Source organism: Sycon ciliatum, chromosome 12 (assembly GCF_964019385.1).
Source record: "Sycon ciliatum chromosome 12, ocSycCili1.1, whole genome shotgun sequence".
In the NCBI taxonomy this organism is placed as follows: Eukaryota; Metazoa; Porifera; class Calcarea; order Leucosolenida; family Sycettidae; genus Sycon; species Sycon ciliatum.
Window position 1 is genome coordinate 27,424,422 of NC_088654.1, and position 27,428 is coordinate 27,451,849.

A 27,428-nucleotide genomic window follows, 5' to 3' on the forward strand; every position below is an offset into this window, starting at 1 on the left:
TACTGTGCATGTAGGTCTACATGTATGCAGAGCACATCCTAGTAGATCTACATAAAACTGCGATACACATTGTACACGCTAAAAGTAACGTTTAGCTGCCTGCCTCGCCTGTTTTTCGTTTGACGCGGTGGTTTGTGTGAGGTGGAAAGCGAGTTGTGCTTCGCGTCCCGGCGTACATTTACTCCAGTCTCCAGTCCAAACTAGCTTTGTTTACGCTTCGCATTTGCACCACGCGAGCGCCCTAGCCATAACTAACTATTACTTAGTCTTTTGGCATAAGCCAGTTCAGCTGGTTGTTTGTCTGCTTCCGCTCCGAGTCCGATCAGTACAGACTACAGTGCCAGTCAGTGGCGTGGACTAGCGGACTTGTCGTACTTCACGATTCGTGGGCTACCGATAGGTGTTCCGGATTCCGCGCAGCGGGCAGCTGTACAGCTGTAGCGGAAACCTTGCGGGCCATACACAACAAGAGGAACTTCTTCGCCGCCCAGTATTGGCAGTATCTGTGGTAGTGGTGGTGTAGTGCTTGAAGTCGCGACGATTGTGCTCGCTGCAGGTAGCGGTCGGTGTGCAGCACGGAGCGAGAGCGGCTGATCATAGCGGGGACGTCGACCGCTAACGGCCACGGACGGTGTAGTCCAGTTCCGAGATAGTCGACTATCAGCAAGCGGGGCAGCGGAAAATCGGTGGTAAGAACGCATCGCAAACACACGCGTATAAATTAATTTGCACATACCACCTACTGGCATGCGTCTCCCAGGCCTCCAATAGGAACAATCATGGCTCTTTTCTTTACATAATATCGCCAGCCTTCTGTCCACCTCCGCGGCACATGCGCTCTCCGGCCGACCTCGTTCGCCACACCACCAAAGCGACTCCGGAAAGTTTGGACTAACTAACGGACAGGCGGAAAGGTGCTGCTTGTCCTCATGACTAGCAACTGTCGCCGAGTCACTTCGAAGTTCGAACAATCCCTCACAGGGGAAGAGCCATACCAAACGTCTCGTGGTTCCTTTGCTGCAGCAAAGCTTCTCGAAAAATCCACCAAATGTTCAGAGCGTACATGCTTGTGACGCCACAGTGAACCGCGGCACGTAGGGTTGTTGACCATGTGGAGTAAGTAATAAATTATTAGTTCAAGCTCCGCGTTACGTGTGCTCTCCATGACTCCAGGTGACCTTGTCCACCGCACACGCAACAGGACACTACAAGTTAGTTAGTTGTAGTATCGTTACTCGCGAGTTCTCATTATGTGCGAGGTTGAAAGTACAGTCAATTTTGTGTATAACGACACTCGGCGGGGCATCAGAAAAGTGTCGTTATTCGCAAAGTGTCCTTATACCCGAAGTCTCATTATAATTATGTTTTACAGTTAGGTGGGACTTTGCTCTGGGCATGGACATTCTGTCGTTATTCGCGAATTGTCGTTATATCGGCAGTCGACACGTTATTAGCCAAGTTGACTGTACGGAGTGTAAAGTCTGCACGTCCACGTTACAACCAGCTATACAATTGTATTGAGAAACACAACCAGCTTAGGAAGTTTGCCTCGTGCCAGGCCACCACCATGCCTGTGATACCAGGGTGGCAGATGCAGCTCCTAACGGCGAGGGTGAGGTGGTAACTCTCACAACCAATGCCCTACAAGGGCGGCGAATCTCGTTAGCTGCATCCATGTTACCCTCACTCCGAATAGTTAGCAGCACCCAGTTGACTGTGGGTGTTGACTGTGGGTGTTGACTGTGGGTGTTGGCGCAGTTCCCTGCATCAAGAGTACACAACAGGGCTGCCACACTTGGAGGGAGAAAAATCCGCCAGGGGGGGGGGGGGGGGGGTTGGTGTCCCCCGGTGAAGTTTTTTTAGGAAAATGGCTTGCTGTTGGGGCCCCAGAACGCATTTTTAATTGTCCACACACATGCAAACACGCGTGCATTTTACAGCTACATGTACATGTGCAATGACTGGCAAAACGCGACCTGGAAGCGGTGAATGGCCAACTGCTGAACACTAGACTAAAAGGCGCTCAAAAATAAAATAATCGGTTGTCCCTCTTTGGGAACAAAATCAGTCAGTTTGTCTGACAGGCGATCAAAAATCGAATGATTTCCGAAAATCGGAGCAAGTGGCAGCACTGACATAACCAAGAGTGTGCAACTCAACGATCCCCCAGCCCACGGCGGAATTTTTTCATGACATCAGTCTTTGGCGGCGGTTTGGCTCACTGATGCCATCATGCACAACCAGAGATCAAAGTACAAAATGATTTGTACATTACAGCTACGGTAGTCGAAGTAGAACAACGGACGATAGATCGATGTGTCTTGAACCTGATGAACTCTCACCGTATCTATAAAACAAGCGCGGGAAAGCATACACACTTCATCACACTTCTGCCAAAGAATGATGCAATAAAACAATTCCACCGTGGGTGAACCCATCGCAGCTCTAGATAGGAGTTGCACACTCTTGGTTATGTACTCTTGCCTGCATGTACAGTGGTCCACGCATGCATCCCCGCATTTGTTAGCACAGTACACGCGAATAAGGACACTTTTCTGATGCCCCGCCGAGTGTCGTTATACGCGAAGTTGACTGCACTATGATGTACTTAGTGCAATCATGTCAAAAACTAGAACTTACAAAACAAAATCTTGCAGCACATACTGCAAATCTACAAATTTTCGGCCCATCCAAATTTCGGCCTCCCAGGGCTAATACCCAATTCGGCCACATCAAATTTTCGGCCTGTACTGCTGCCGCCTGTATACACTGTCACACTGAACCCTGCGAAACCGAATTTCGGCCGGCACAAATTTTCAGCCAAACGTGACCAGGCCGAAAATAAATATGCGCCGAATATTTGCTGACTTACAGTATTGTGCATGTGATGGCACTTTCACCCTGGCATGTACCGTGTTGCTCAATGAAATCCAGTCGAATCACTCAGGTACGCGCTGACGTGGGCGTTGCACAGCCCCTGACCTGCGAACGCCGGGCTGCGAAATGGTGCAGGGCGACCGGATTCCATTGCACGGGACTGTGTGTCACATCAACGCACGGCACTGTACTACAGTAAAAGCTGTCAAGGCGACCGCTCGAATACGGCGACCACCTGTCCCAGAAGACCACTGCAACCAGAACCAAGGAATGCTATTTCCAGTCAAATGACCCTGGATAAGGAGACCACCTGGTAACAGAGACCACATTTTGAAAGTCCCTTGAGCGGTCGTCTTAGACAGGTTTCAATGTACTTCACGTTCACACAGGTATTTCTACTTGAAGTATGTACTTGGGATGTCTACACTAAAACCAGGCTTACCGTATTTTCCGGAGTATAGTGCGCACTTTAGATGTGCTATTTTAGGCCCTAAATCGCAGGTGCGCACTATGCTCCGAATATGAAATGCATGTACTTCAATGAAGATTGAAGTGCGCACCCCCAATGAAGATTGGGGGTGCGCGTTATACAAAGGTGCGCACTATACTCCGAAAAATACGGTATGTGCCGATAGTACATCTTGAAAATCAGGCTTCCATTCAAAACAGGTTTCTAAGTGTTATAATGAGACAGGCTTAATACAAGACATTACAATATTAACTGCAACTGTCTTCAAGCACTGATGTACTATTGGTGCTGGCCGGTATTTGTGGGAGGAAATTTAAAAGGTTTGACATCGTCATGGGGTTTGGGCACTTGTGCCAGTGATTGTGAAACATTGCTCCTGCTGTTGCTGCTGCTGCTGTTGCTGCTGTTGCTGCTGCTGTTGCTGTTGTTCAGTGTTTGTGGCGTTGTGGCTGTTGCCCTAGGATAGCTGTTCCTATCTGTAAATTTGGTATATTGTTTCAGAAGGAAGTGTAGCTCCAGGAGGCTGCAGTCATCATGTCGTTGTTACCTCCGAAGGTAGAGGGCTCGTCGCCTAGCAACACGCTGGGACATGATGCTAGCTATGCTACCAGTACTAGGTCTGGGACGGACTCTACCGACGGGTCTGGTGAGTGGTGTGTTTGTGTGTGTGTGTGTGTGTGTGTGTGTGCGTGTGTGTGTGTGTGTGTGTGTGTGTATGTGTGTGTGTGTGTGTGTGTGTGTGTGTGTGTGTCTGGTGAGTGGTGTGTGTGTGTCTGGTGAGTGGTGTGTGTGTGTGTGTGTGTGTGTGTGCGTGTGTGTGTGTGTGTGTGTGTGTGTGTATGTATGTATGTGTGTGTGTGTGTGTGTGTGTGTATGTGTGTGTGTGTGTGTGTGTGTGTGTGTGTGTGTGTGTGTGTGTGTGCGTGTGCTTGCGCGCGTACGTGCGTGCATGCGTGCTTGGTATAAACTACTTCCTCCGCATCAATAAAATTGTCGCTTCAGTAACAAGTAGACATTGAGCAGGAAGGGTCGCACCAATGTTCGAACACAGAAAACCACGATTCCGACATCCTGACTTAGACGAGCAAGTCCTAAACATTGCGATGTGCGAAGCGACAATTTTAATGACGCGGAGGAAGTAATTGTGGTCTGGTTTGTGTGAGTAGACATATCGTATCCCGGAACACTTCCTTTGATTTATGTACTAGATGTAGGCCCTGAACCGTATACGGTAAAACGTGTCAAGGCGACCTCTCGGATAAGGCGACCTCTTGGATAAGGCGACCTCTCGGATAAGGCGACCTCTCGGATAAGGCGACCTCTCGGATAAGGCGACCTCTTGGATAAGGCGACCACCTGTCCTAGAAGACCACCGCAACCAGACCAAGTGATGCTATTTCCAGTCAAATGACCGTGGATACGGTGACCACCTGGTAACAGAGACCACATTTTGAAGGTCCCTTGAGCGGTCGTCTTAGACAGGTTTCACTATATACAGGATGTACAGTCATACATTTGCCTTTGGAGGATCCTGGAAATAGAACTTGAGTATAAGTCCCAATGTGTCAAATACCAAAGGTGTGCGTAATGGCCGTGATATGATTGTTCCTGCGCATAGGTTTGTTTCATTGGTCTTTCACTCTGCTCAATCCTGGACCGTAATGGAGAGTTTGACAAGATGGTGCCGAGTGGAAAGGCCTGGCACATTCCTGTGTGCAACGTGTCACTGTGCAGATGCCGCCTTGTTCTTCCGCGCTTGAAGTAAAACTTTAGCCAAGCTGTACAAGAGTATTAGTTGTGCTAGTCTGCGTAGACAAGCGCTGACTCGTGTGAGCTGGAAGCGCTTGAAAATTCACAACTTCAAACAGCGATCGATCGCGCTTGGTTGAAATATTTATTTGTTGCGTGGGCAGATAGAGTAGCTCATGGTCGCAGTAGTGAATTTCCTGGAGTTCATGAGGCCAAGCAAGAACTACTCGAAGCAGAGGACCAGTTATTTAGGCCTCGACGTGGCGAGTGGCGTTGACGCCAACTCAGAAATGGCTGTGATTACCTGTCAAAAAATCTAGCCAAAGAAGTAGACAAGGAGCAGAGGCATTTACATGGACAACGTACAATGGTGATTTGCAACATGCTACTACTGCTGGAGCGACGTTGAGTGCAGGGACGATCGTTGATCATCTACGTATCAGGTGTGGTTGTCAAACGCTTGTGGCCTTTGATGTGGATATGAAGATTTTGTGCCCACTGTGCGTTCGTTATGCACCACATCTGCTGTGCACGTGGCATTACCCTCTCTTAGGGAGAAATCATCAACCCAGTCATTCTGGGTAAAACTATTCCTGATAGCTGTGCAGGCCAGCACAAGAACCAGTACGCTGCACTTAACAAGGTGCTTATCATGTGCTTCATGGTCAATGGAATGAGTTCAACTGAAAGCAACGGTTCCGCAGGTCTTCCACAACCTCAGCAAGGTGGTCGGCCCAGCAACAGTGGTGACGGTACTTGGCATAGAAGTCGACAGCGAGGACCAGGTGATGCGGCTACCTGACAAGAAGTTATTTGCCTTTCTAGCGGCTTTGAGTGAGTAGTCCACGCGCACTAGCTACACAACGCGGGAACTGCTGTCGCTGATCGGAACCTTGTCCTTGCCGCAAAGGTGGTTCCTCCTGGCAGGACCTTCATCCGTCAACTCCTGTATCTTAGCTGGACAACTCTCTCAGTCTCTTCAGTCAGTAGTCAACATCAACACAAAAGCTCACTTGGACATCGAATGGTCGCGCTCCTTTGCCGCAAACTGGAATGGCCAATCCTTCTTCTACGATGTCGAGTTTTCAAAGTCCCCTGACCTTGAGCTATTCACGGATGCCTCTGATGTTGGCTTCTGCGGTTTCTATCAAGGACAATCGTTTTTGGGGCAACGGGCCGCTGAGATGCAGCATGAACCTATTGTGATTACTCGCTTCCGAGAACTGGCTTCCACAGCCAACCAGTGCCTGGTGCCAACTCCTCTGCTGAACTCGCCGCTCTGATTGCTGCCAGCAATGATCTCATGAGCGACTCAGACCTTTAAGCCCGGTATTTGCGCACACATAATCTGATGTACCCAGTTTCGGCTATGGCCGAGTTCCGGTCCCTGACCGCTACTGCCGGCAGCTCACGGCCAGTGTTTGTGTTCGTCGACGGCGGCTACTTCTCCCGAGTTTTCTCGACTAGGATCCTCAACTGCAACCGGGTGAGCTCCCATTCTGTGCGCATTGGCGGGGCCACACTCATGGCTCACCGGAGTACAAGTGTCTGTGAAGCAGCCATATGCCGTGCAGGCTGCTGGCGAAGTGCAGCATCCGATCACTATGTCAGGCGTGCAGCCGGTATACCCTCTGTGCAATGGCTAGCAGCAAAGACTGGAACAGCCCACGCCCATGTGGTGTTGAGAACAGAAGTGAGGTACATTTGTAGTGTTGTACAGTGTTGTGCCTTCCGCTTGTTGTGCAGTCCTTGTGCCGGTGTGGCTCTGTGGGTATCACTTAGGGGTTTGCCATGGTTACTTGCAGGAAGTTATGCTAATGAGCGATGCCGTGAGAAATGCTTGGTCGTAAACACTGGTTTTTGGGAGGGTCAAATGCATTTGCCTCTCAGTGTTGTGCTGTACTGTCTCAGTGTTGTGACACCTGTATGTTGTTGTGTGGTTGACCCGCCGGTTTGAGGCATGGGTGGTCAACTGTGTATGTTGTATCGGTGTGTTCCCGTTTGAAGTTGCCGGGCCACCATGTGGTTGACCCGCCGATAATGGAGGCATGGGTGGTCAACTGTGTCTATTGTATCGGTGTGTTCCCGTTTGAAGTTGCCGGGCCACCATGTGGTTGACCCGCCGATAATGGAGGCATGGGTGGTCAACTGTGTCTATTGTATCGGTGTGTTCCCGTTTGAAGTTGCCGGGCCACCATGTGGTTGACCCGCCGATAATGGAGGCATGGGTGGTCAACTGTGTATGTTGTATCAGTGTGTTCCCGTTTGAAGTTGCCGGGCCACCATGTGGTTGACCCGCCGAAAATGGAGGCATGGGTGGTCAACCGTGTATGCGTATCATTGAAGTTGCAATACGTACATTGCTGTGACTCGCCCGATTGCTGTTGCCGGGCACCTACGCATTTATTTGCCTACTTGTGAAGAGATATCTCTTCTGGTTTATTGCATAATTCTTGGCTCAATGTTATCCACGGTGTCGCTCGATGCAAAGTCTCGTAAATATTTATCAGACAAAATTGAAAAAAAACAAACTATGGCAAACCCCACTTCCTTGTATTCTATCTGCTTGGTGTACACGTGTCCACGTTTTGTACGTTTGGCACGCACATGCGTGCGTGTGTATGTGAGAGCGTGTCTGGATAAATGTGCATATTGATGTTTTGGTTGTTTTAAGTTTTATTGTGTGTATGCGTGCATGCATGTGGGTTAAATGACGGCTTTGAGCAGCAAAGCCAAGTTAGCCCACGCATGCACGTGTTTTGTCACGGTTCGTCACGCGGCACATGAATAAAAAATATTTTTTCCGAAAATGGTGGATGAAAAAATAAATCTTGCGTGGCCGCTTTGCCCTGCCTCGTGTCAGCAAAGCAACTTCCTTGTCAACAATTTCTGTCATCCAGTTAGCCAAAGTGACTCAAGGTTGTATTTTCTCCCCTCCCTCCCTCCCTTTAGACATGACACGTCGGTATCTTGTGTCACATGACGAGGCCCCAAGGAGGGTCAAATGCATTTGCCTCTCAGTGTTGTGCTGTACTGTCTCAGTGTTGTGACACCTGTATGTTGTTGTGTGGTTGACCCGCCGGTTTGAGGCATGGGTGGTCAACTGTGTATGTTGTATCGGTGTGTTCCCGTTTGAAGTTGCCGGGCCACCATGTGGTTGACCCGCCGATAATGGAGGCATGGGTGGTCAACTGTGTCTATTGTATCGGTGTGTTCCCGTTTGAAGTTGCCGGGCCACCATGTGGTTGACCCGCCGATAATGGAGGCATGGGTGGTCAACTGTGTCTATTGTATCGGTGTGTTCCCGTTTGAAGTTGCCGGGCCACCATGTGGTTGACCCGCCGATAATGGAGGCATGGGTGGTCAACTGTGTATGTTGTATCAGTGTGTTCCCGTTTGAAGTTGCCGGGCCACCATGTGGTTGACCCGCCGAAAATGGAGGCATGGGTGGTCAACCGTGTATGCGTATCATTGAAGTTGCAATACGTACATTGCTGTGACTCGCCCGATTGCTGTTGCCGGGCACCTACGCATTTATTTGCCTACTTGTGAAGAGATATCTCTTCTGGTTTATTGCATAATTCTTGGCTCAATGTTATCCACGGTGTCGCTCGATGCAAAGTCTCGTAAATATTTATCAGACAAAATTGAAAAAAAACAAACTATGGCAAACCCCACTTCCTTGTATTCTATCTGCTTGGTGTACACGTGTCCACGTTTTGTACGTTTGGCACGCACATGCGTGCGTGTGTATGTGAGAGCGTGTCTGGATAAATGTGCATATTGATGTTTTGGTTGTTTTAAGTTTTATTGTGTGTATGCGTGCATGCATGTGGGTTAATGTAAAATGTCAATGTGTCATTCACCCAAGTAGCAGCCGGTCCGGTCGGTGCGGTTTTGGCCGGACCACTTTTTCGCCCGACCACGGCCAAAAGTGCCTAGAATGCAGGACTTTGCACCCTTATTTCTAAATTTTCATGGGGGACAGCCCCCGGACCCCCTCCTACCAGACCACCCCCAAAGGCAGTGTGCTGTGCGCCTTCCAACGCGTTCTTATTTGCCATGATTGTACTTATTTGCCGTGATTTTTCTTATTTGCCATGATTGTTCTTGTTTGGCAGGTTTGTTTCATTGGTCGTTTACCCTGCGTGGAGCCAAGCATGATCAGGAGGAAGTACGTGAACTGGATAAGGCAACAGAACAAGCGCTGGCGCCGCATGATAAACCGCTGGGTCCCTGGATCGATACTGACTCCTCCGGTAGCCATTGGAAGGTTGGTGTGTGTGTGTGTGTGTGTGTGTGCATGCGCGTCTGTGTGTGTGTGTGTGTGTGTGTGTGTGTGTGTGTGTTTATGTACGTTTGCATGTGTGTGCAAGTTAGTTAATAGTTATGCAACAATAATTACTTTTCCCTGCAGTGTTTTGTCGTCATCGTCGTTGGAGATTGTTGTCGCTACTGTCACTGTCGTTATAACCCTTTGTCCCGTGCAGTGTTGAGGCAATCCTCGAGCGTGTGTCCGAGAGGGGAGATGTCGGATTTCACCACATCAATCCACCGAAGCCTTGATCATGATCATCATCATCATCATGTTTTTTGAAAAGCCGCTGTCACTACTGATGATGTTGTTGCCGGTATTGTCCCTGTGTCCTTGTGCCCGCTGTTGTTTTCCTGCAGGTGTTGGCACATGAGGCAATGGACGCAGAGGACGTGAAGTCTCTCTGCAGTTCACTGCTGGACTGGGTGAATGATGTTCTCGGCGATCGACGGGTTGTCGTCAAGGACATACGCGAAGACTTCTACGATGGACAGGTGATACTTACAGTACTGCTGTTGGGTGCCGAAGAACTGGGGAGGGGGGGGGGGGGGGAGGGGAGGGGGGGGGGGGGCAGCCTCCAAGCCTAGACCGTTACTATTTTCATGTACTGTATAAGCAGAAAATTTCGTCGGTCAATGATTTCGTCCAACTCCAAAGAAAGGGAGTTCGTCTGGTGTGAAATTTCGTCCATGGATCATAAGAGTGTATTGAAAAGCTGGACAAATGGATATCAGTCCGGCATTTCATTTAGTCCGAAAGCTCCTTGGATAGGCCTTGACAGATTATGCTAATATTTTCGTGAAATTATGCTTTTCGCATTGCTGAAAAAATTGCAGAATTATGCTGTTTTTATGCTAAAAGTTATCATAATTATTATGCCGCATTATGCTCACATATGCTGCTAATGTACAATGTACATGTAATGGTTCTGTGCAAAATTACAGGGGAATTTTTTTGTAGAGGGCGTTGTACTGTAGTAGCAAAAGTTCAACAGGGTCAACGCACCGTCCGACCTAGCTACGACCGTCACTGACATGTAGTGGACTGGACATGTTATCAAGGGAGTCGTAAACCTACGACTTCCTGGTGCATCTACTTGTACTTGTACTTGCAGAACATGTACAACTGTATGGAATTTGATGCGAACAGGCGGATTATTCCAATTTTATGCGATTCGTATGCAATTTGCCTCGAATTATGCGATTATTCAATTTTGGTAGGAATTATGCGAAAAATTATGCTAGCATAATCTGTCAAGGCCTATCCTTGGACGAAAAAGTTCTATGCACCATGCAGTTGAGTCACCGTATATACATTGGTATGCTGTGCTTGGTGAAATTCTAGCCTGGTTGTTCTTCGGAGACCGAGAGTACTGTACCAGGCGCGTCGGAACGACTTTGGAGGTGGGGCGGCCATGGAAGGGGGGTCCGGGGGTCCGCCCCGGGACAAAATTTCAAAAATTGAAGCCAATTGCAAGCATTTCCGGGCATTTGGTGCCATTTCAGTGTACGGTAACTACAATGAAAGACTTTTTGATTCTGCAAAAAAACAAGAAGATGCTACAATCGGGGACAAACATTACCCTCCCCCGGGAAAAAAATTCAAAAATTGAAGCCAATTGCAAGCATTTCCAGGCATTTGGTGCCATTTCAGTGTACATGGACTTTTGATTCTGCAACAAACCACGATCGGGGACAAGGATTTGCCACGTACGTTTGCGCTGAGATCATCGCGCTTTGTTGCAGTGTGCTAAAAAAAAAAAAAAAAAAAAAAAAAAAACGGCCGAAAAAGTGGGGCGGCCATGGCTGCCCCGGCCGGTGCGGTTCCGACGCCCTTGTGTACTCACAGGTTGTTCTGTAGTTTATCATGTTTTTAGCTGGGGAACGAAACTAGTGTGGGTGGGTGTGGGTGGGTGTGGGTGGGTGTGGGTGGGTGTGGGTGGGTGTGGGTGGGTGTGGGTGGGTGTGGGTGGGTGTTGCTGTGTTCCTGTTGTGTTCTTGTGATCAGGTCCTGCCTGACTTGGCGTGTTGCTGTGTTGTCGTTGTGTTGTTGTTGTTGTTGTATTTTGAGCCGTTCCTGGCCGACTTGCTGTGTTGTTGTTGTTATGATCAGTTCCTGGCTGAGTTAGTGTGTTGCTGTGTTGCTGTGTTGTTACTGTGTTGCTGGCTGACTTGCTTTGTTGCTGTGTTGTTGTTATGACCAGGTGCTGGCTGATTTGGCTGACGAACTGACTGGTGGAGGCCATCACAACATGCCCAGTGTCATTGCTCTCTCTGAGAAAAGCCAGCTCGACCGACTGGCCCATGTGCTCAAGATCTTCAACGACATCATGCGTGTTTCCGAGGATGAATCTCCTTGGAGTGTAAGCCGTATGGATGTGGAGAGAGTGTGTGTGTGTGTGTGTGTGTGTGTGTGTGTGTGTGTGTGTGTGTGTGTGTGTGTGAGAGAGAGAGAGAGAGAGAGAGAGTGAGAGAGAGAGAGAGAGATAGAGAGAGGAGGGGAGTGGGAGGAGAGGGGAAGGGGGTGCCGTACCGTAGCTCGGGTACTATTTCTGTAGATAGACAGTATATTTGCCGACCATCTACAGAGGCGTATTGTCTTTGGTGAACATACTGTATGCCTACCATGCTAGAAGCGATGCAAATTTTCCGATAACTTTTTTTCCTGTGTCCGCTTCTGCCTGGGGCTTCATCAGGCATGCAGCAGTAGCTGACGTTGTTTCGTTGAATATTGAGGGGAGGAGGTGGTAGTGGGGGAGGGAGGGAGTGTGGGGGGAGGGGAGAGGGAGATAGAGACGTAGGCGGAGGCAAAGCGTCTTGTTTTGTCATTGTGTATGTGTGTGTATGTGTGTATGTGTATGTGTACATGCGTATACACATGTGTATCTGATGTGCATACAACAGGTTCTAGGCATACACCAACGGGACATGGTGGCCACGCTGCGTCTTCTGGTTGCCATGGTGCATCACTTCTCACCAGACGTTAAACTCCCTCCAGGTGTGAACTCATGTGTGTGTATGCGTGTGTGTGGGCGCGCGCTCGTGCGTATTTGCTGGCGTGCATGCATGCATGCATGTGCTTAATTGCATTCGTTCTTTCGTCCTTGTCTGTCATAATTTTGTTGATGCCATCTTCAGTAGGTCCGCCACGTCAAATAGTAGTGGTGGATTTTTCTTTTGACCAGACGAGACCAGGCTGACTGGTGCAGTGCTTGTGCTGGTGTCTGCAAGCGTCGTCTGGTCTCGTCTGGTCTCGTCTGGTCTCGTCTGGTCTCGTCTGGTCTCGTCTGGTCTCGTCTGGTCTCGTCTGGTCTCGTCTGGTCTCGTCTGGTCTCGTCTGGTCTCGTCTGGTCTCGTCTGGTCTCGTCTGGTCTCGTCTGGTCAAAAGAAAAATCTACTGTACCACTTGTCTACATACTCGTTGTAAAAATAATCCTCGCTTTTCTGTATCGTCTATGGTGTGTGTGTGTGTGTGTGTGTGTGTGTGTGTGTATATGTGTATGTGTATGTTCTGTGTGTGTACCGGTACATGTGGGTCATGTATCAGGTGTTGTGCTGGAGGTGATGGAAATTGATCGTACATCTCACGGCATGCAAGCAAAGACCAGAAAAGAACAAATCACCGCAGGTTGGGTCCGCATGAGTGTCACGCTGTCTCCGTTTATGTTCATGTGTTGGCTTGCAAGTTGCAAGCACATCATGTGTGTGTGTGTGGGGGGGGGGGGGGATGGGGGGATGGGGAAGGGGTGGTAGGGGGAGGGGGTGTTTGTGGGATATGGGGGGGGGGGGGGGCGTAGTGTTTTGTGCTTTAGTCTACCCCGACCAACCAGAGAGCCAAGAGCTTGGATCTAACCTGCGTACTCCCGAAGGACAAAGAACCTAGAACAGATGCAGTCTACTACGTGCAGGCTAAAAGGGGGAAGGAGGAATGGAATGTTAGGATATGTGTGAGTGGATGAGGATGAGAGGAGTTATACCAGCATAGTACATGTACATGTATACATGGGTGTCATGCATGTACAGTCAGACCTCACTTATCCCGTCCTCTTTTATCCGGATGCCTCGCCATCCGGAAGAAAATCGTTGGTTACCAATTTACAGCATATGTCATGCATACATACAGTATGTGTGCTCGATTATCCGGTTCCCTCGCCTATCCGGATATTTTTTTTGTGGAAAACGGATGTGTGCGTTAACCCTTTCAGCACGGCCAGGGTGTGAAACTGACCCGCGGAGCCAAAACCAGTGATTTTCGTGATTTTCCAAAAGTAGTCCTATTCACTCACAATTTTTTCTGCGGAATGCATAGGTTTCAGTGAGAACAATTCCCAACACAAAATTCCATATTTGGTCAATAGAAGCCAGTAAAACGAGTACAAAATATACGCATTTTTGATGAATTTTCCCATAATACGGGTTGAAAGTACCAGAGCATGCAGCTCATTTATACTAGAATGGCCAGGTGGATATGATGGTAAGAACTAGGTTTGACATAATTACGGTTTTGTTCTTGAGTAGATGATGACCAAATATGGTCATGTTTGCTGAAGACAGCTGAGGGGCGTCAGGAACTATTCAATACATACGAATAGCTAGGCAACAGGTTCTTGCGGAACAGACACCGGCAGAGACATGCACATATTCACACTCATACAAACCTATCCAGTCATGCAATTCTCGCATTCACATTCACCCGTACACTCATGTACACTATTGGACACATGCATGAAAGCGCACCCGAGCGCGCGCGAGTGCGCGCCCACACACACACACAAATTATGGAATGTAGCTCACACAAATTATTGAATGCAGCTCACACAAAGTAGCTGAGCACTGCAATACCACTACAGTGAACTAGCAGGTAGCTAGCAACTACATAAAGCCTGCCACGATCCTCAAGCGGTGCTCAGACCTGAACACCCCTGACACGAGCGAGTACCGCTCTATTTCCCTCGGCGAGACTCCTCGAAACACGGAATGCAATACGAATAGCTAGGCAACAGGTTCTTGCCGAACAGACACCGGCAGAGACATGCACATATTCACACCTATGCAGACCTATCCAGTCATGCAATTCTCGCATTCACATTCACCCGTACACTCATGTACACCATTGGACATATGCATGAAAGCGCACCCGAGCGCGCGCGCGCGCGCGAGTGTGCCCCCCCCCCACACACAAATTATAGAATGTAGCTCACACAAATTATTGAATGCAGCTCACACAAAGTAGCTGATCGCTGCAATACCACTACAGTGAACTAGCAGGTAGCTAGCAACTACATAAAGCCTGCCACGATCCTCAAAATATCCATGACAAATCCTATGATGTTCCCAGTGTCACACACAAATGCTAATAATTATAATAATTTGCATTGTACAATTCTGTCCGCAGATTGAGTTGTACATGTGTATGAATACTAAAAATATAATTCAAATTTGGAACTCACAATGATAAGCGTTTGCAATACAATACACATTTACATGCAATGTGAATGAGGAAAAAAGTCCGTTCATGATCATTGAGCGATCAGCTGAGTGACAAGATTTTTAGTACAATTATTTGAAAATTTGAAATTGTGAGTACTATTTTCAGATCCATACGCACACTGACCTTCACTTCCATCGTCGCCCTCAGCCAGTGCTTCGACTGCTTCCACGTGCGTTTTAGCAGATACCCCCTCGTTCTCACCGTCACTGTCGCTGCTGGCGCTACCTACATCGTCATCCGCAGCGTTTCCTACGACATCGTCGTCGTCCAATTCATTTTCACTATCGCCTGGCAACGCTGCGCTAATTTCAGGCAGATCTCCATCTTCCTCCGATAGAACGATGTCGTCTTCAGACAATGTCGGCTCGACATCACTGTCAGGGTCGAGTACGACAAGGTCGAGGACATGATCAAGACCGTCTGCACTATATCGACGCCGCGCCATGACAGCAAATTGTCAAAATTCTATTATTCAAATAATTTCGCACCCGACATCTATGTACTAGTACGCGTGCATAGCGGCACACATGCGCACGTCAGTACTATCGTAGAACTGTCGACGTTCATCCAGCACGTCACTGGTCCACGTAGGGATAAGATCCGTCGACCACGGATGTCTCGAGAGTACGTTCATTTTCACTGTACGCATCACGTATATATACGTGATCCGTGGGCCAGTTACATGTACGATCACGTACATATACGTGATGCGTGCTGAAAGGGTTAAGCAAGGTCTGACTGTACTCACATGACCACACTAGATACCACAACATCTTCTTTTCTTTGAGGTTGTAAGAGCTAATGTGCCAAAAGTAAGTATGGCTTATCCGAAGGGAAATTGGGCACTGACTCCGATGAGCTATGTCTCGAACCGATCAGAGAAGAGGAACCGTGTCAAATTTCATAAATAACACCTTCCATATTTGGCCATTGGGCTTGATGACATGTGTACTGCTTAGCAGTCACTCGAAGGGGGGGGGGGGGGGGGCACGATGTAGGAGCTCAAGGCCGGTTGGCTAGTCACGTGGCCAGACTCTTCTCGATCAGACAAATAGACAGCCTGTTGCCGGGGACACAGAGATGGTAGTGTCCGTGCTCCATGGCAACTGGCATGGTTGGGGCTTTGGTGATCCTTTAGGCACTAATCCGCGGCACGAAGGTCGTCGCTCTTATCGACTGGATGGGACTGTCTCTCTGCCGGAGAGAGAGGTAGAGGTGACTGCAGCTGGTGGATCATGAGAAGCTGGGCTGGACTGTGACCATGCTCCAAGGGAGTATTGCGGTACACGAGGAGGTCTAGGTGCTGCCAATCAATACCCTGACGGAACAGACTCTTGACTGTGCGAACAGCACGCTCGGCCATGCCATTGGCTTGGGGATTGAGGGGCGGGCTCCTCTTGTGACGTTGCGGACTCCTTAGGTAGATGTGAACTGGGCAAACTCAGTGCTAGTGAACTGCGGTGCATTGTCGGTCGTGAGAATGCCGGGGATGCCATGGCCAGCGAACAGCGACTTGAGATGGCTGACCGCGCGAGCTGTAGAGAGCGAGGGCATGTCGAGGACTTCAATGAACCGAGAGAAATAGTCAATGATGAGGAGGCAGTTGCAGGCTTCAATAGTGAAGAAGTCAGCGGCCAGATGTTGCCAAGGAAACTCCGGGAGCGGAATGGAGAGAAGAGGCTTGGGTGGCTGAGAGCGATGGCGACTGCATTCGTCACAGGTTTGGACGAAAGTGGCTATGTCAGAGGAGATCGATGGCCACCAGCCGGGCGAAAGTGCGAGCCAGACGTCGTCGGCTCTTGGTGATACCCTGATGATCGTGATGAATGCGACACAGGATTTCTTGTTGGTGAGCGGGCAGTTTGTGCTACGTACAGACGCTGATCGTAGAGAAGCAAGCCGTCGTCAGTCAGTCAGGCTGCAGTGTGCACTATGCTCTAAAAGAGGCTGCATCACGGGAGGAGCATTGGCAAGAGCAGGCCAGCCGTGTTGCAGATACTCAATGATGAGAGCACAGCCATCGTCATCGCTTTGAGGACGATGCTGGCTTTTTGTTTCATTGCAAATCCATAAGTGTTGATGTGGACTGTTTGGATGCAGCGAAAGGGAATTTTGGTCGTTGACCAGTTTGTGGTGGGTCTGACCTACTCACCTCTCACCGCTTTAGGAGCTGCATCTCCGCCTTGAGCCTAGAGGGTGATGGTGTTCCTGCGGATGCGGAAAACTCGGCCTCCCGCCGAGTCGCACGCGAACCGTGAATTGTTTGGACCTAATGATTCGCTTTTGTAGGGCTGCAACTGTGAATATGCTGAGGAAAATATCATGACTCAAGCAATTGATTTTTAAAAGGGCACTTGGGCTTCATTTTCGATGTTGAGTTTTCAATGCCAAGACAAAGGTAGCAGTTGCGTAGCCTGCATGGGGGGGGGGGGGGCACCGGGGCACGTTCACCCCCCTGAAAATCTCGACCTTGGTTCAGCATGCACATAATGACCATGAATGACATGCACCAGCCATCCTACACATATGCAGCCGTAGAAGGGGGACCAGTTATGCCCCTGAGTAAGTGCGTGAGAAGACCTCTCACGAAGAGCGAAATTCCCTCTCACCTAAAGCCGTGGAGTTTCCAGAAGTGATCAAGCCCGGCGGTAAGACAACTTCTGAATTTTGCGGAGTGACATCAGCGGTGATTAGCTTACCAGCGAAGATGCACTAGCGCACATACAGTTTTGGAGATTGTTTTAAAGCGAAGAAGAGCTGTTTGCGAAACTTGTCGTCACTCCCGATCCGATCACTTCTGGGCACTCGCCCTTGGTGGGGAGGTTTTCTCTTTCACCTACCTTCATCTTAGCGTCGAAAACCAAACATTGAGAATGAAGCCGCAGCACCCCTCTAATTAATTAACCTTCCTGGGTTTTCAACTTTAGTGTGTAGTCACTTTAAAGTGTAATTTCTTTTTTGTGCCAATTTGTTTTTGCCTGTTTAACCGCATCAGAGGTAGTGTCTACGTGGAACTCAGATGAACTGATATCGAATTGTTGCTCTAAAACGGAGAGGTTCCGGGCGGTCCAGTAGAGTGTTCAATGCCGAAGGGCAGAGCCAGTCCCAACAAGGAAAGGAGGATGAAATATGCATTGTGTTACTCCTTCACACACAAAGCGACCATCAGACAGCAGTCTGTGGTTGTCTGTTGTCTATTACTACTCGGAGGTATGTTGTCTGTTGCTACTCGGAGGTCTGTTGTCTGTTGCTACTCGGAGGTCTGGTGTCTGTTGCTACTCGGAGGTCTGGTGTCTGGTGATCGCCTTGTGCGTGAAACTCCGAGTCACAGCACATTCTACATCCTCCTCTTGTTCTTCTTGCAAATTTTTGCTCTGTTTTTGTTTGTTTTTCCTGTACTCGTTTCATCCATGTAAGGAATCTCACACCGGAGCTCAGGCAATAACCACCATGACGGTTATCAACCGGACGACGACGTCTTTGATAAGCTATTCAACGAAGCACCAGAAAAGGTACGGGAACTGGGGGGAGGGGGGGGGGGGACACTCAGTTCACGCAACTTAGTCCTGTTCTCACCCTTGTCACATTCGGATACCGTATTTTACCGGTTGTAAGTCGATCCCGGTTATAGGTCGACCCCGTATCCGGAGGTCTCAATTCTGCGTTTTAAAGTTTTCACCCAAAGAAGCACCACTAACGACCTCTTGCTACTAAAACATCAACAAATCATATAAACATTCCTTATTGGAGGGTACAACGTCCCAATCCTTGAAAAAAATGCCAATAAACTGGCAAAAATGTGTAAACATGGTGCACTCGCGCATGCAGTGCAGGTCATTTTTTGTAAGATATTGATAGTTTGTAAGAAAGGGTTTGCTCCCCACACTGGAGCTCGTGCTATTCCGCCGACTTTACTTGACACTTGACTGACTCATGACTGTCATCCACAGCACACGAGAAGTCCATCGAACCTGTGCCCGCCTGCACGTACCGCTGTGATCTCATGTGTGTGTGTATGTGCATGTGTGTGTGTGTGTGTGTGTGTGTGTGTGTGTGTGTGTGTGTGTGTGTGTGTGTGTGTGTGTGTGTGTGTGTGTGTGTGTGTGTGTGTGTGTGTGTGTGTGTGTGTGTGTGTGTGTGTGTGTGTGTGTGTGTGTGTGTGTGTGTGTGTGTGTGTGTGTGTGTGTGTGTGTGTGTGTGTGTGTGTGTGTGTGTGTGTGTGTGTGTGTGTGTGTGTGTGTGTGTGTGTGTGTGTGTGTGTGTGTGTGTGTGTGTGTGTGTGTGTGTGTGTGTGTGTGTGTGTGTGTGTGTGTGTGTGTGTGTGTGTGTGTGTGTGTGTGTGTGTGTGTGTGTGTGTGTGTGTGTGTGTGTGTGTGTGTGTGTGTGTGTGTGTGTGTGTGTGTGTGTGTGTGTGTGTGTGTGTGTGTGTGTGTGTGTGTGTGTGTGTGTGTGTGTGTGTGTGTGTGTGTGTGTGTGTGTGTGTGTGTGTGTGTGTGTGTGTGTGTGTGTGTGTGTGTGTGTGTGTGTGTGTGTGTGTGTGTGTGTGTGTGTGTGTGTGTGTGTGTGTGTGTGTGTGTGTGTGTGTGTGTGTGTGTGTGTGTGTGTGTGTGTGTGTGTGTGTGTGTGTGTGTGTGTGTGTGTGTGTGTGTGTGTGTGTGTGTGTGTGTGTGTGTGTGTGTGTGTGTGTGTGTGTGTGTGTGTGTGTGTGTGTGTGTGTGTGTGTGTGTGTGTGTGTGTGTGTGTGTGTGTGTGTGTGTGTGTGTGTGTGTGTGTGTGTGTGTGTGTGTGTGTGTGTGTGTGTGTGTGTGTGTGTGTGTGTGTGTGTGTGTGTGTGTGTGTGTGTGTGTGTGTGTGTGTGTGTGTGTGTGTGTGTGTGTGTGTGTGTGTGTGTGTGTGTGTGTGTGTGTGTGTGTGTGTGTGTGTGTGTGTGTGTGTGTGTGTGTGTGTGTGTGTGTGTGTGTGTGTGTGTGTGTGTGTGTGTGTGTGTGTGTGTGTGTGTGTGTGTGTGTGTGTGTGTGTGTGTGTGTGTGTGTGTGTGTGTGTGTGTGTGTGTGTGTGTGTGTGTGTGTGTGTGTGTGTGTGTGTGTGTGTGTGTGTGTGTGTGTGTGTGTGTGTGTGTGTGTGTGTGTGTGTGTGTGTGTGTGTGTGTGTGTGTGTGTGTGTGTGTGTGTGTGTGTGTGTGTGTGTGTGTGTGTGTGTGTGTGTGTGTGTGTGTGTGTGTGTGTGTGTGTGTGTGTGTGTGTGTGTGTGTGTGTGTGTGTGTGTGTGTGTGTGTGTGTGTGTGTGTGTGTGTGTGTGTGCAGGGATTCACTGGCCAGAAAAAGCCACTTCATAGCTGTGTGGTGTAGACCAGGCTGAATAGTGGCGGTCAATTCTTCAGCCTTGCAAGCTGTTGAATGGTGCAATCCCAGCACAAGCTGCTATGGCTTCTGCTGTAGCATCGCCATCATCGCCTCCGGCGATGGGCGTCCAATGGTCCAATGGTGTGCGTGCGTGCATGTGTGTGTGTGTGTGTGTGTGTGTGTGTGTGTGTGTGTGTGTGTGTGTGTGCGTGTGTACGTATATGTGCATGTGTGCACGTACGTGTGTGCATTTGTATGTTTGAACAGGTTGACGCTGTGAAGACGGTGCTGACAAAGTTTGCAAACAATCATTTGTCTAAAGTGTCAGTACTGATCACTGAGCCAGGACGAGAGATGAGAACTGGTGTTGTCATGCTCATGCTGCTGCAACTTGTTGGTAAGGGCGCGCTCACACTGCGACCATGAGCACGCGTCCATGCGTCAGCAAAACGCAGAAACGTGGCAGTCGTGCTCACACTAGGCCTCGTACACGCGTAGACGTGAAGTTGTCACACAAACTTTACGAGTGTGTGCGTTTCCTAATAAAGTTGTGGCCCGTTTAGGATGTAATTTTTCGCATGTTGCATGTTGGATCCATGGAGGAAGTGCCTCGTGGCTCGTATTCTTGAGGTAGACGAAAATAATTCATACAATCATGTAGGTTTGGACTCTTGAAGGGCTAGCTGCCGCTGACATCCAAGCGCTTTCGCTTTCCTGACCTCGTGGTCAGAGCAAGTGCCAGTGCATGTAGTGGAAATTCCGGTAGTGGTTTCTTTTGTCTGTTGCCGAGATGAGAACTGTATTTTCTGATGACATGTAACTGAAATATCTTGAGGTATGGCATTCCATCATCGCAGAAAAGTAGAGAAAGATGATTTCCCAAACCGAAAAAACAGACCAACCTACCATCGTATTGAACGAGTACACTGTAGAAACTGGTCACTGACCCGATCAACTGACAACTACAAAAACAAAATCGACATCGTCTAAAAAGGGCAAAGAATGCATATTATGGCGGTGCGTGCGTGCAGGACCACAAATACAAAATTTTAAAAATGTGCAAATGTCGAGGATGACATCGACAACCGCCGAGTTTCATGAATCAACACACCGGAATTTGAGAAATTGAACATACTTCAGGCCAGGTTGTACACAAATACGCTTCACGTCTACGATCATGTTGCCGCCAAGTCGTGGCACCCCCCTCCGGAGGTCGCGGTCACGATTTGAAACGTGGCCGCGACGTTTTGGTCAAGTTCATGCCGTTGCCATGCAACTTGGCCGCATGGCCGCATGGACGCTGGTTTTGGTCGCAGTGTGAGCGCGCCCTAAGGACACTGCACGGGCTGTGGACTGATGTGCTGCTTCATGTGTGTGTGTGTGTGTGTGTGTGTGTGTGTGTGTGTGTGTGTGTGTGTGTGTGTGTGTGTGTGTGTGTGTGCGTGTGTGTGTGTGTGTGCGCGCGCGCGCGTGCGTGCGTGCATGCATTTGTGTCTTTATGTGTGTGGGGGGGGGGGGGCATGTATTCGGGCTTGTTCAAACATAAAATAATCATTTTACTGTACTGTACTTGCTCACTGCCAAAACTGGTCACGTGGGTCTCCCCGGGAGAGGGGAGAGAGACTCAAAAGGAATCTTGGAAAGATGACTCAATTGGCCATTGAACCACCCAACGGCCGACACACCCTGAAATCCCCAAACTAGGGTGGACTTGAAATGATCCCACTTATGGGCTCACCACACCTCAGTAAGTGGGTGAGGACAAGGTGCAGAAAAAGGATTGACGGCATCAGGGTATCCGTCCCGGGATCCAACTGCAGGTACCCCTGCCCCCAGTGAAGGTAATACTTGGTACTAGTGTGGGTGGCTAAATCAGAGTGGATCTGATAAAAGCTTCACTAGCACCATTGATTACACAAGAGTTTATCTAGCCAGAAGCAGTCCATGGTTAACAAGTACGTATACTTCAAATAGAAAGTATATGAACCCTGAAACCAACAAAGGTGGTAGGTACAACAATACACCTTCAAGCAGCCGAGCCCGTTGGCAACAGGCCCAACACTATCTGGCATAAGTGTACCCACCAACCGAACTAGCTGACACACACACACACACACACATACATACACACATATATACACACATGCACACGCACACACCCACACACACGCACGTGTGCGCACGCACGCACACACGCACACCCCCCCCCACACACACACGTACGCGCACACACACACACGCACATGCACACACACACACTCACACCCACACACACACACACTCACACCCACACACACACACGCACATACGCGCACACATGCACACACACATGCACACACACACACACACACACACACACACACACACACACACCGACTACTGTCAACATCTGGGAGCATCGTAGATTTATACTTCCAGCCAGGCTCTCCATAGCCAGAACCTATTCAAAATCCATTTCCGGCCGAATTAGAATCCAGGTTTGAGGCGTTTAGGCACCCAAGGTGGCAGAGGTCTTATCTGGTCAGGTGGAGACAGATGAATCCAGGGACATACCACCCTGGGGCCTAATAATTACAACTCCGACGAGAGCGCAACTTTGTCTAATAGTTGTTGTTTTATGTAAAGAGAAAGAGACCTGTAAGTTAATAGTTATGACTAACAGTCCACCAAGGTAACCAAGGTAACCAAGGTAACGAGATAATAATTATACAGTCAGATAGTGTGACAACAAGGCACAACACTGACAAGGATATTGAGACATTCGACGACCTGACACCTAGCTCCAACACATCTACGAAGCGCAAACAAACAACCTTCCAACTTGGAAGGCTCAGGTGCGGAAAATGCCAAGGAGGGGAAGGGGGTTAGTCATAAATAGTAACGTGTAGGTCCTTTTCTCTTTACATACTTACTATTGGCTCAACATCCGAGTCAAGTTTAGTTGTTGTTTTATTTAGAGCAAAGAGGAAGAAGTGTTTCTTGCGCATGCTTATAAGGCCGTGCTAGTGACTGACTAGCACCGACTGACGTCATGCGGCGAGATCGCTACAGGCAAATTCGACCTGAATCGAGTTTGAAAACCACTCCAAACCTGTAAACTCTTTCCGAATTGATGTGTTCCTATGTGCAGGCAAGTACTTCATACCTCTTCAAGATTACAGCATCAACCCGACCATCAAGGACGAGTACCTGCATAACAACGGTCTGGTCATACGCGTCATGCAGCAGCAGAATATCATCTCGGCCACCTGTCCCGTCACTCCCGACGACCTCGTCAACGGCGACCTGAAGACTATTTTCAGGTGAGTGGCAGCCGGTGCGTCGGGCACATGTTTCGACCAGTCCAGTGGGACATGTTTGGGTCAGTCCGGCGGTTTTTGATCAGTCTGGTTGGGGCAGGTTTCGACCAGTCCAGTGGGGCATGTTTAGGTCAGTCCAGTGGGACATGTTTAGGTCAGTCCAGCGGGACATGTTTAGGTCAGTCCAGTGGGACATGTTTAGGTCAGTCCAGTGGGACATGTTTAGGTCAGTCCAGTGGGGCATGTTTAGGTCAGTCCAGTGGGACATGTTTAGGTCAGTCCAGTGGGACATGTTTAGGTCAGTCCAGTGGGACATGTTTAGGTCAGTCCAGTGGGACATGTTTAGGTCAGTGCGGTGGGACAGGTTTCGACCAGTCTGGTTGGACGTCAGCCTTCGTGTTGAGTTCGTCGTGTATAGTTGTGTTTCCGTAGTCGTCTTGCAATAAACAGTAGTTTGTGCCGGTAACCCTGTAAGCGTGTACCACTGCTTTTGCAACCTCTATCCACTGCTGGTACGACAGCAGAACGTCGCGGCATCATGTCCCATGGCTCAATAGGTTATACTGGATTATAGTGGCAAACTGACCTCCGAGGAGAGTTGTGCCCATTGTGCCCCCCCCCCCCCCCCCCCCGTGTACTATGGCTCAATGGCAGGCTAAAGACATGCCTGGGATATACCGGTACGAGTTGGGCAGCCTTTGCTCACTGATATTGGTGCTTCACTCACTTCATTCTTGTTCTTCTGTCTTGTCTGTGTTTGTGACTAATCCATGCAGGCTACTGTATGCATTGTTCCGCAAGTCAAAGCACATGTCTTCGCAGTCATAAAACATTGCTAAGGTGAGGATCGATGCTATCCTAAATTCAGATATTAACTTAGACTGATTTATAGACTTTTCTAATTGTCCGCAAATTCCAATGCAGCCATTTACACATTTAGGAGACTTCATTTCTCACGATATGGTGCGCTTATGTGCGCTATGCACACCATGTCGTACATGTGTCCCAGTGTCTGCTCCAGAGCCGGGTGAGCCGGGTAATCGACCCGGTGGGGCGGCGCTTGGACCCGGTTGAAAATATAGTACCGGGTCACCTGTGACCCGGTTGGTACTTTACACGTTCGAACTTTGAAAGGACTGACTACATGGCTTGTATGTGTGACAGATCATGCAGAGGCACGCGTCGAAATGAAAGTAGTCAGTGTGACTATGTCGGATCCGCGGATCCGCGCGCTAAGTGCTAGTGAACAGTTGAAAGTTAGTTGAAACGAGTTTACGACTGGTGTAGGTTTTCGCCGTCCTCGCATATGACTCGGCTGGTGAGACAGCGCCAGGTACTGTATGTGTACTCGGCTCCGACCCGGTTGAAATGGTTGCGCCAGGTACACGTGTACCCGGCTGTCCTACAATCCTGGAGCAGACACTGTGTCCGTGCATGTGCGTCCGTCTGTCCGGGCGTCCATCCATCCGTCCACCTGTCTGTCTGTGTGTCTGTATGTCTGTCCAGGTCACATAGCTAACTGAAGCTGCACACACACATACATGGTGAGTAAGCAGTCTAAGTAGCAGACCGGGCAACGCAACACTATCAACCCTGTCATGTGACACTATCAACCCTGTCATGTGACTCCATGAGCAGCTATCCTAGTCGACACTGTGAAGAAACCATGCTGCTGCCTACAACTAACCAAGTCCGTTATGGACACACACACACACACTGACACACACACACACACACACACACGCGCACACGTACGCACACACACACACACACACACACATACAAACATGTACGTGCACAATGTATGCACAGCTCTTTCGGTGACGATGGCTTACATTGTGATGTTCGCTAACTTCTTTTTGGGTTGCACCTCTATTGGCTGCCCTTCTTGCCCGCCACCGCGCCTCGTATTAGTTCTGGCAACTATGCGATCCCGCTGACATATGGCTATGTAGCACTGGAACACATAGCAATGTTGTGCTAAGTGTTAATGAGACCAACAGCACTAGTTCAGCCGCCAGGTCTCCCGGGCCGAATGATCCGCTCGGTTACATTTCTCATTCAGTCCTCACATTTTTTTGTACATAGCATAAGTGCATAAGTGTGCGCGCCCTGTTTTAGCTACCTGCCTGGGTGTAAATTTGGACCCGGATGATGTACAGGTTATCAGTTGTCTGAGGATTGCCTTAGCTTTGCTATGTGCATGAAACGCAGTGTTACAAGCACAACAATGACCTAGCTGGCTGTCTGTGTTTTCTTCTGCTGTCTCTGTTCTCTTCTGCTGTCTCTGTTCTCTTCTGCTTTTGTAGCATAAGTGTATTTTCGAATACTAAGCTCACGCAGTGATGACGTTGTGTATACACCATCAGATACTGTAATCATGCAATCCTCCCTGACTGTGCATAACCACTGCTGGTTTGGTACCTATTACAGTGCGATACGCCTTGTTTTGTTGAAAACATGTCCGGTTTGGTTGACAGCGGCATGTGACCATGGTTACAAGGCAGAGGACACACTGTGCTGAAAAGAAAAAGAACACTGCTTTTTACTACAGCCTCCACAAAATGGTCTTGCGTAGCCAACTGTGGAGGTTTGTAGTAGGGCTGAAACAATCATATACCGGTAACTCGAATACCGATCGTTACTGAGAGTGCAATCGATATTCGTTCGTGTTCAAAACGTGTGCTAAGGATTTTTTATGTATGCATGTCAGTGACCGTATTCTAGCCCTTGCACCTCATCCGATAGTGAATACGAGTGCAATCATGTACTTCCAAGCGCAGTGAAATTGATTTGTGGCTTTGAAAGAGATCGGGAGAGAAGCCGTGGTCTTTTGGGCTCATTTGTGGGAGAAGTTGGAGATGAGAGCAGTTGCCAGAGGGCCGGTGGTGACAAGATTCGTCACAGGCTCTAGAAACAACATGACATTCTCTAGTTCATGTTGAAAACCGGCCAGATGTCTACAGATGTCAATAGTGCGGTGCCACAAATTACTTTTGGTATTCGAGGTACACGAGAGAGCCGACAAGAATCGATAAACCAATGTAACGATCGTTAATGATATTGGTGGATTGCTAGGAGTTATTAAATGATCGTTTCAGCCCAAGGTTGTAGTAAGGAGCGCTGTGTGTTTTTCAAGCACGGTGTACTAGTGTGTCCTGCACCTCACTGAGTGTAACATGACGCTGTTACCCAAACCGGCAACGTTACCATGGTTACCTGTAACCGTGACCAGCAGTGATTGAGTCGTGTACCATGGTGCCCGGGGCTCCTGTGCCCCTCCACGGTGGTGTGCTCAGTGCTGCATGTCTTTGCCGCTGATCAACCCTGAGTCTCTCTGTCTAGTGTGTGTACAGTCAGACCTCGCTTATCCCGGCGGTCCTCTTTCATCCGGATCCCTCGCCATCTGGAAGAAAATCGTTGGTTACCGATTTACAGCATATGCCATGCATACATACAGTATGTGTGTTCGATTATCCGGTTCCCTCGCCTATCCGGATACTGATCTTTGTCGAAAACGGATGTGTGCGGCTATGCGAGGTCTGACTGTAATGTCATCGCCAGGGAGTCGCAGTACATGTGCACCGGCCATAATGTCGTGGATTAAAGCCGGGCTTATTCCCAGTGTAGAAGCCGATGTCCTGAGCCGGGGCTAGGCTTCTATTCAAATCAGACTTCTACTTTGAAGTTCAAGCCAGGTACACTAAAACCAGGCTTATGTGCTGCCAGTGTATCATTTGGCATTAAAATCAGCCGGGCTTCTATGACAGCGGGCTCAGTCTGTATGAGACGGCAGGCTTTAAAATACAAAGCACTCAATGTGACAGTCACTCCCTGGTCAGTGCCCATACAAAACTCAGAGCCAGCAGATCATCGCCTCGCAACCG

General features: G+C 49.0%; 1 protein-coding gene across 4 annotated transcripts; it reads left to right on the forward strand.

The window, feature by feature from the left end:
- Nucleotides 1–116: 116 nt before the first annotated feature.
- LOC135828194 (gamma-parvin-like) lies at nt 117–26,000 on the forward strand. 4 transcript variants are annotated; one of them, XM_065340638.1, is made up of 12 exons: nt 117–689; nt 3,779–3,992; nt 9,217–9,368; nt 9,770–9,904; nt 11,614–11,772; nt 12,314–12,407; nt 12,957–13,037; nt 18,318–18,412; nt 20,510–20,639; nt 23,373–23,544; nt 24,318–24,381; nt 25,048–26,000. In XM_065340638.1, the coding sequence occupies exons 2-11, from the start codon at nt 3,881–3,883 to the stop codon at nt 24,367–24,369; spliced, it is 1,182 nt and encodes a 393-aa protein (XP_065196710.1). In that variant the 5' UTR covers nt 117–689; nt 3,779–3,880; the 3' UTR covers nt 24,370–24,381; nt 25,048–26,000. The 4 variants fall into 4 exon arrangements, with proteins under 4 accessions (XP_065196710.1, XP_065196711.1, XP_065196709.1 ...); XM_065340639.1 differs by having other exon boundaries at nt 3,813–3,992; XM_065340637.1 differs by having other exon boundaries at nt 3,848–3,992.
- Nucleotides 26,001–27,428: the final 1,428 nt, after the last annotated feature.

Excerpts from the sequence above, each read along its gene's own strand:
- LOC135828194 (XM_065340638.1), top strand. The coding sequence starts at position 3,881 with ATGTCGTTGTTACCTCCGAAGGTAGAGGGCTCGTCGCCTAGCAACACG. Across the intron at positions 9,369-9,769 it reads CCTCCGGTAGCCATTGGAAG|GTGTTGGCACATGAGGCAAT; the intron begins GTTGGTGTGTGT and ends GTTTTCCTGCAG. Across the intron at positions 9,905-11,613 it reads AAGACTTCTACGATGGACAG|GTGCTGGCTGATTTGGCTGA; the intron begins GTGATACTTACA and ends TGTTATGACCAG.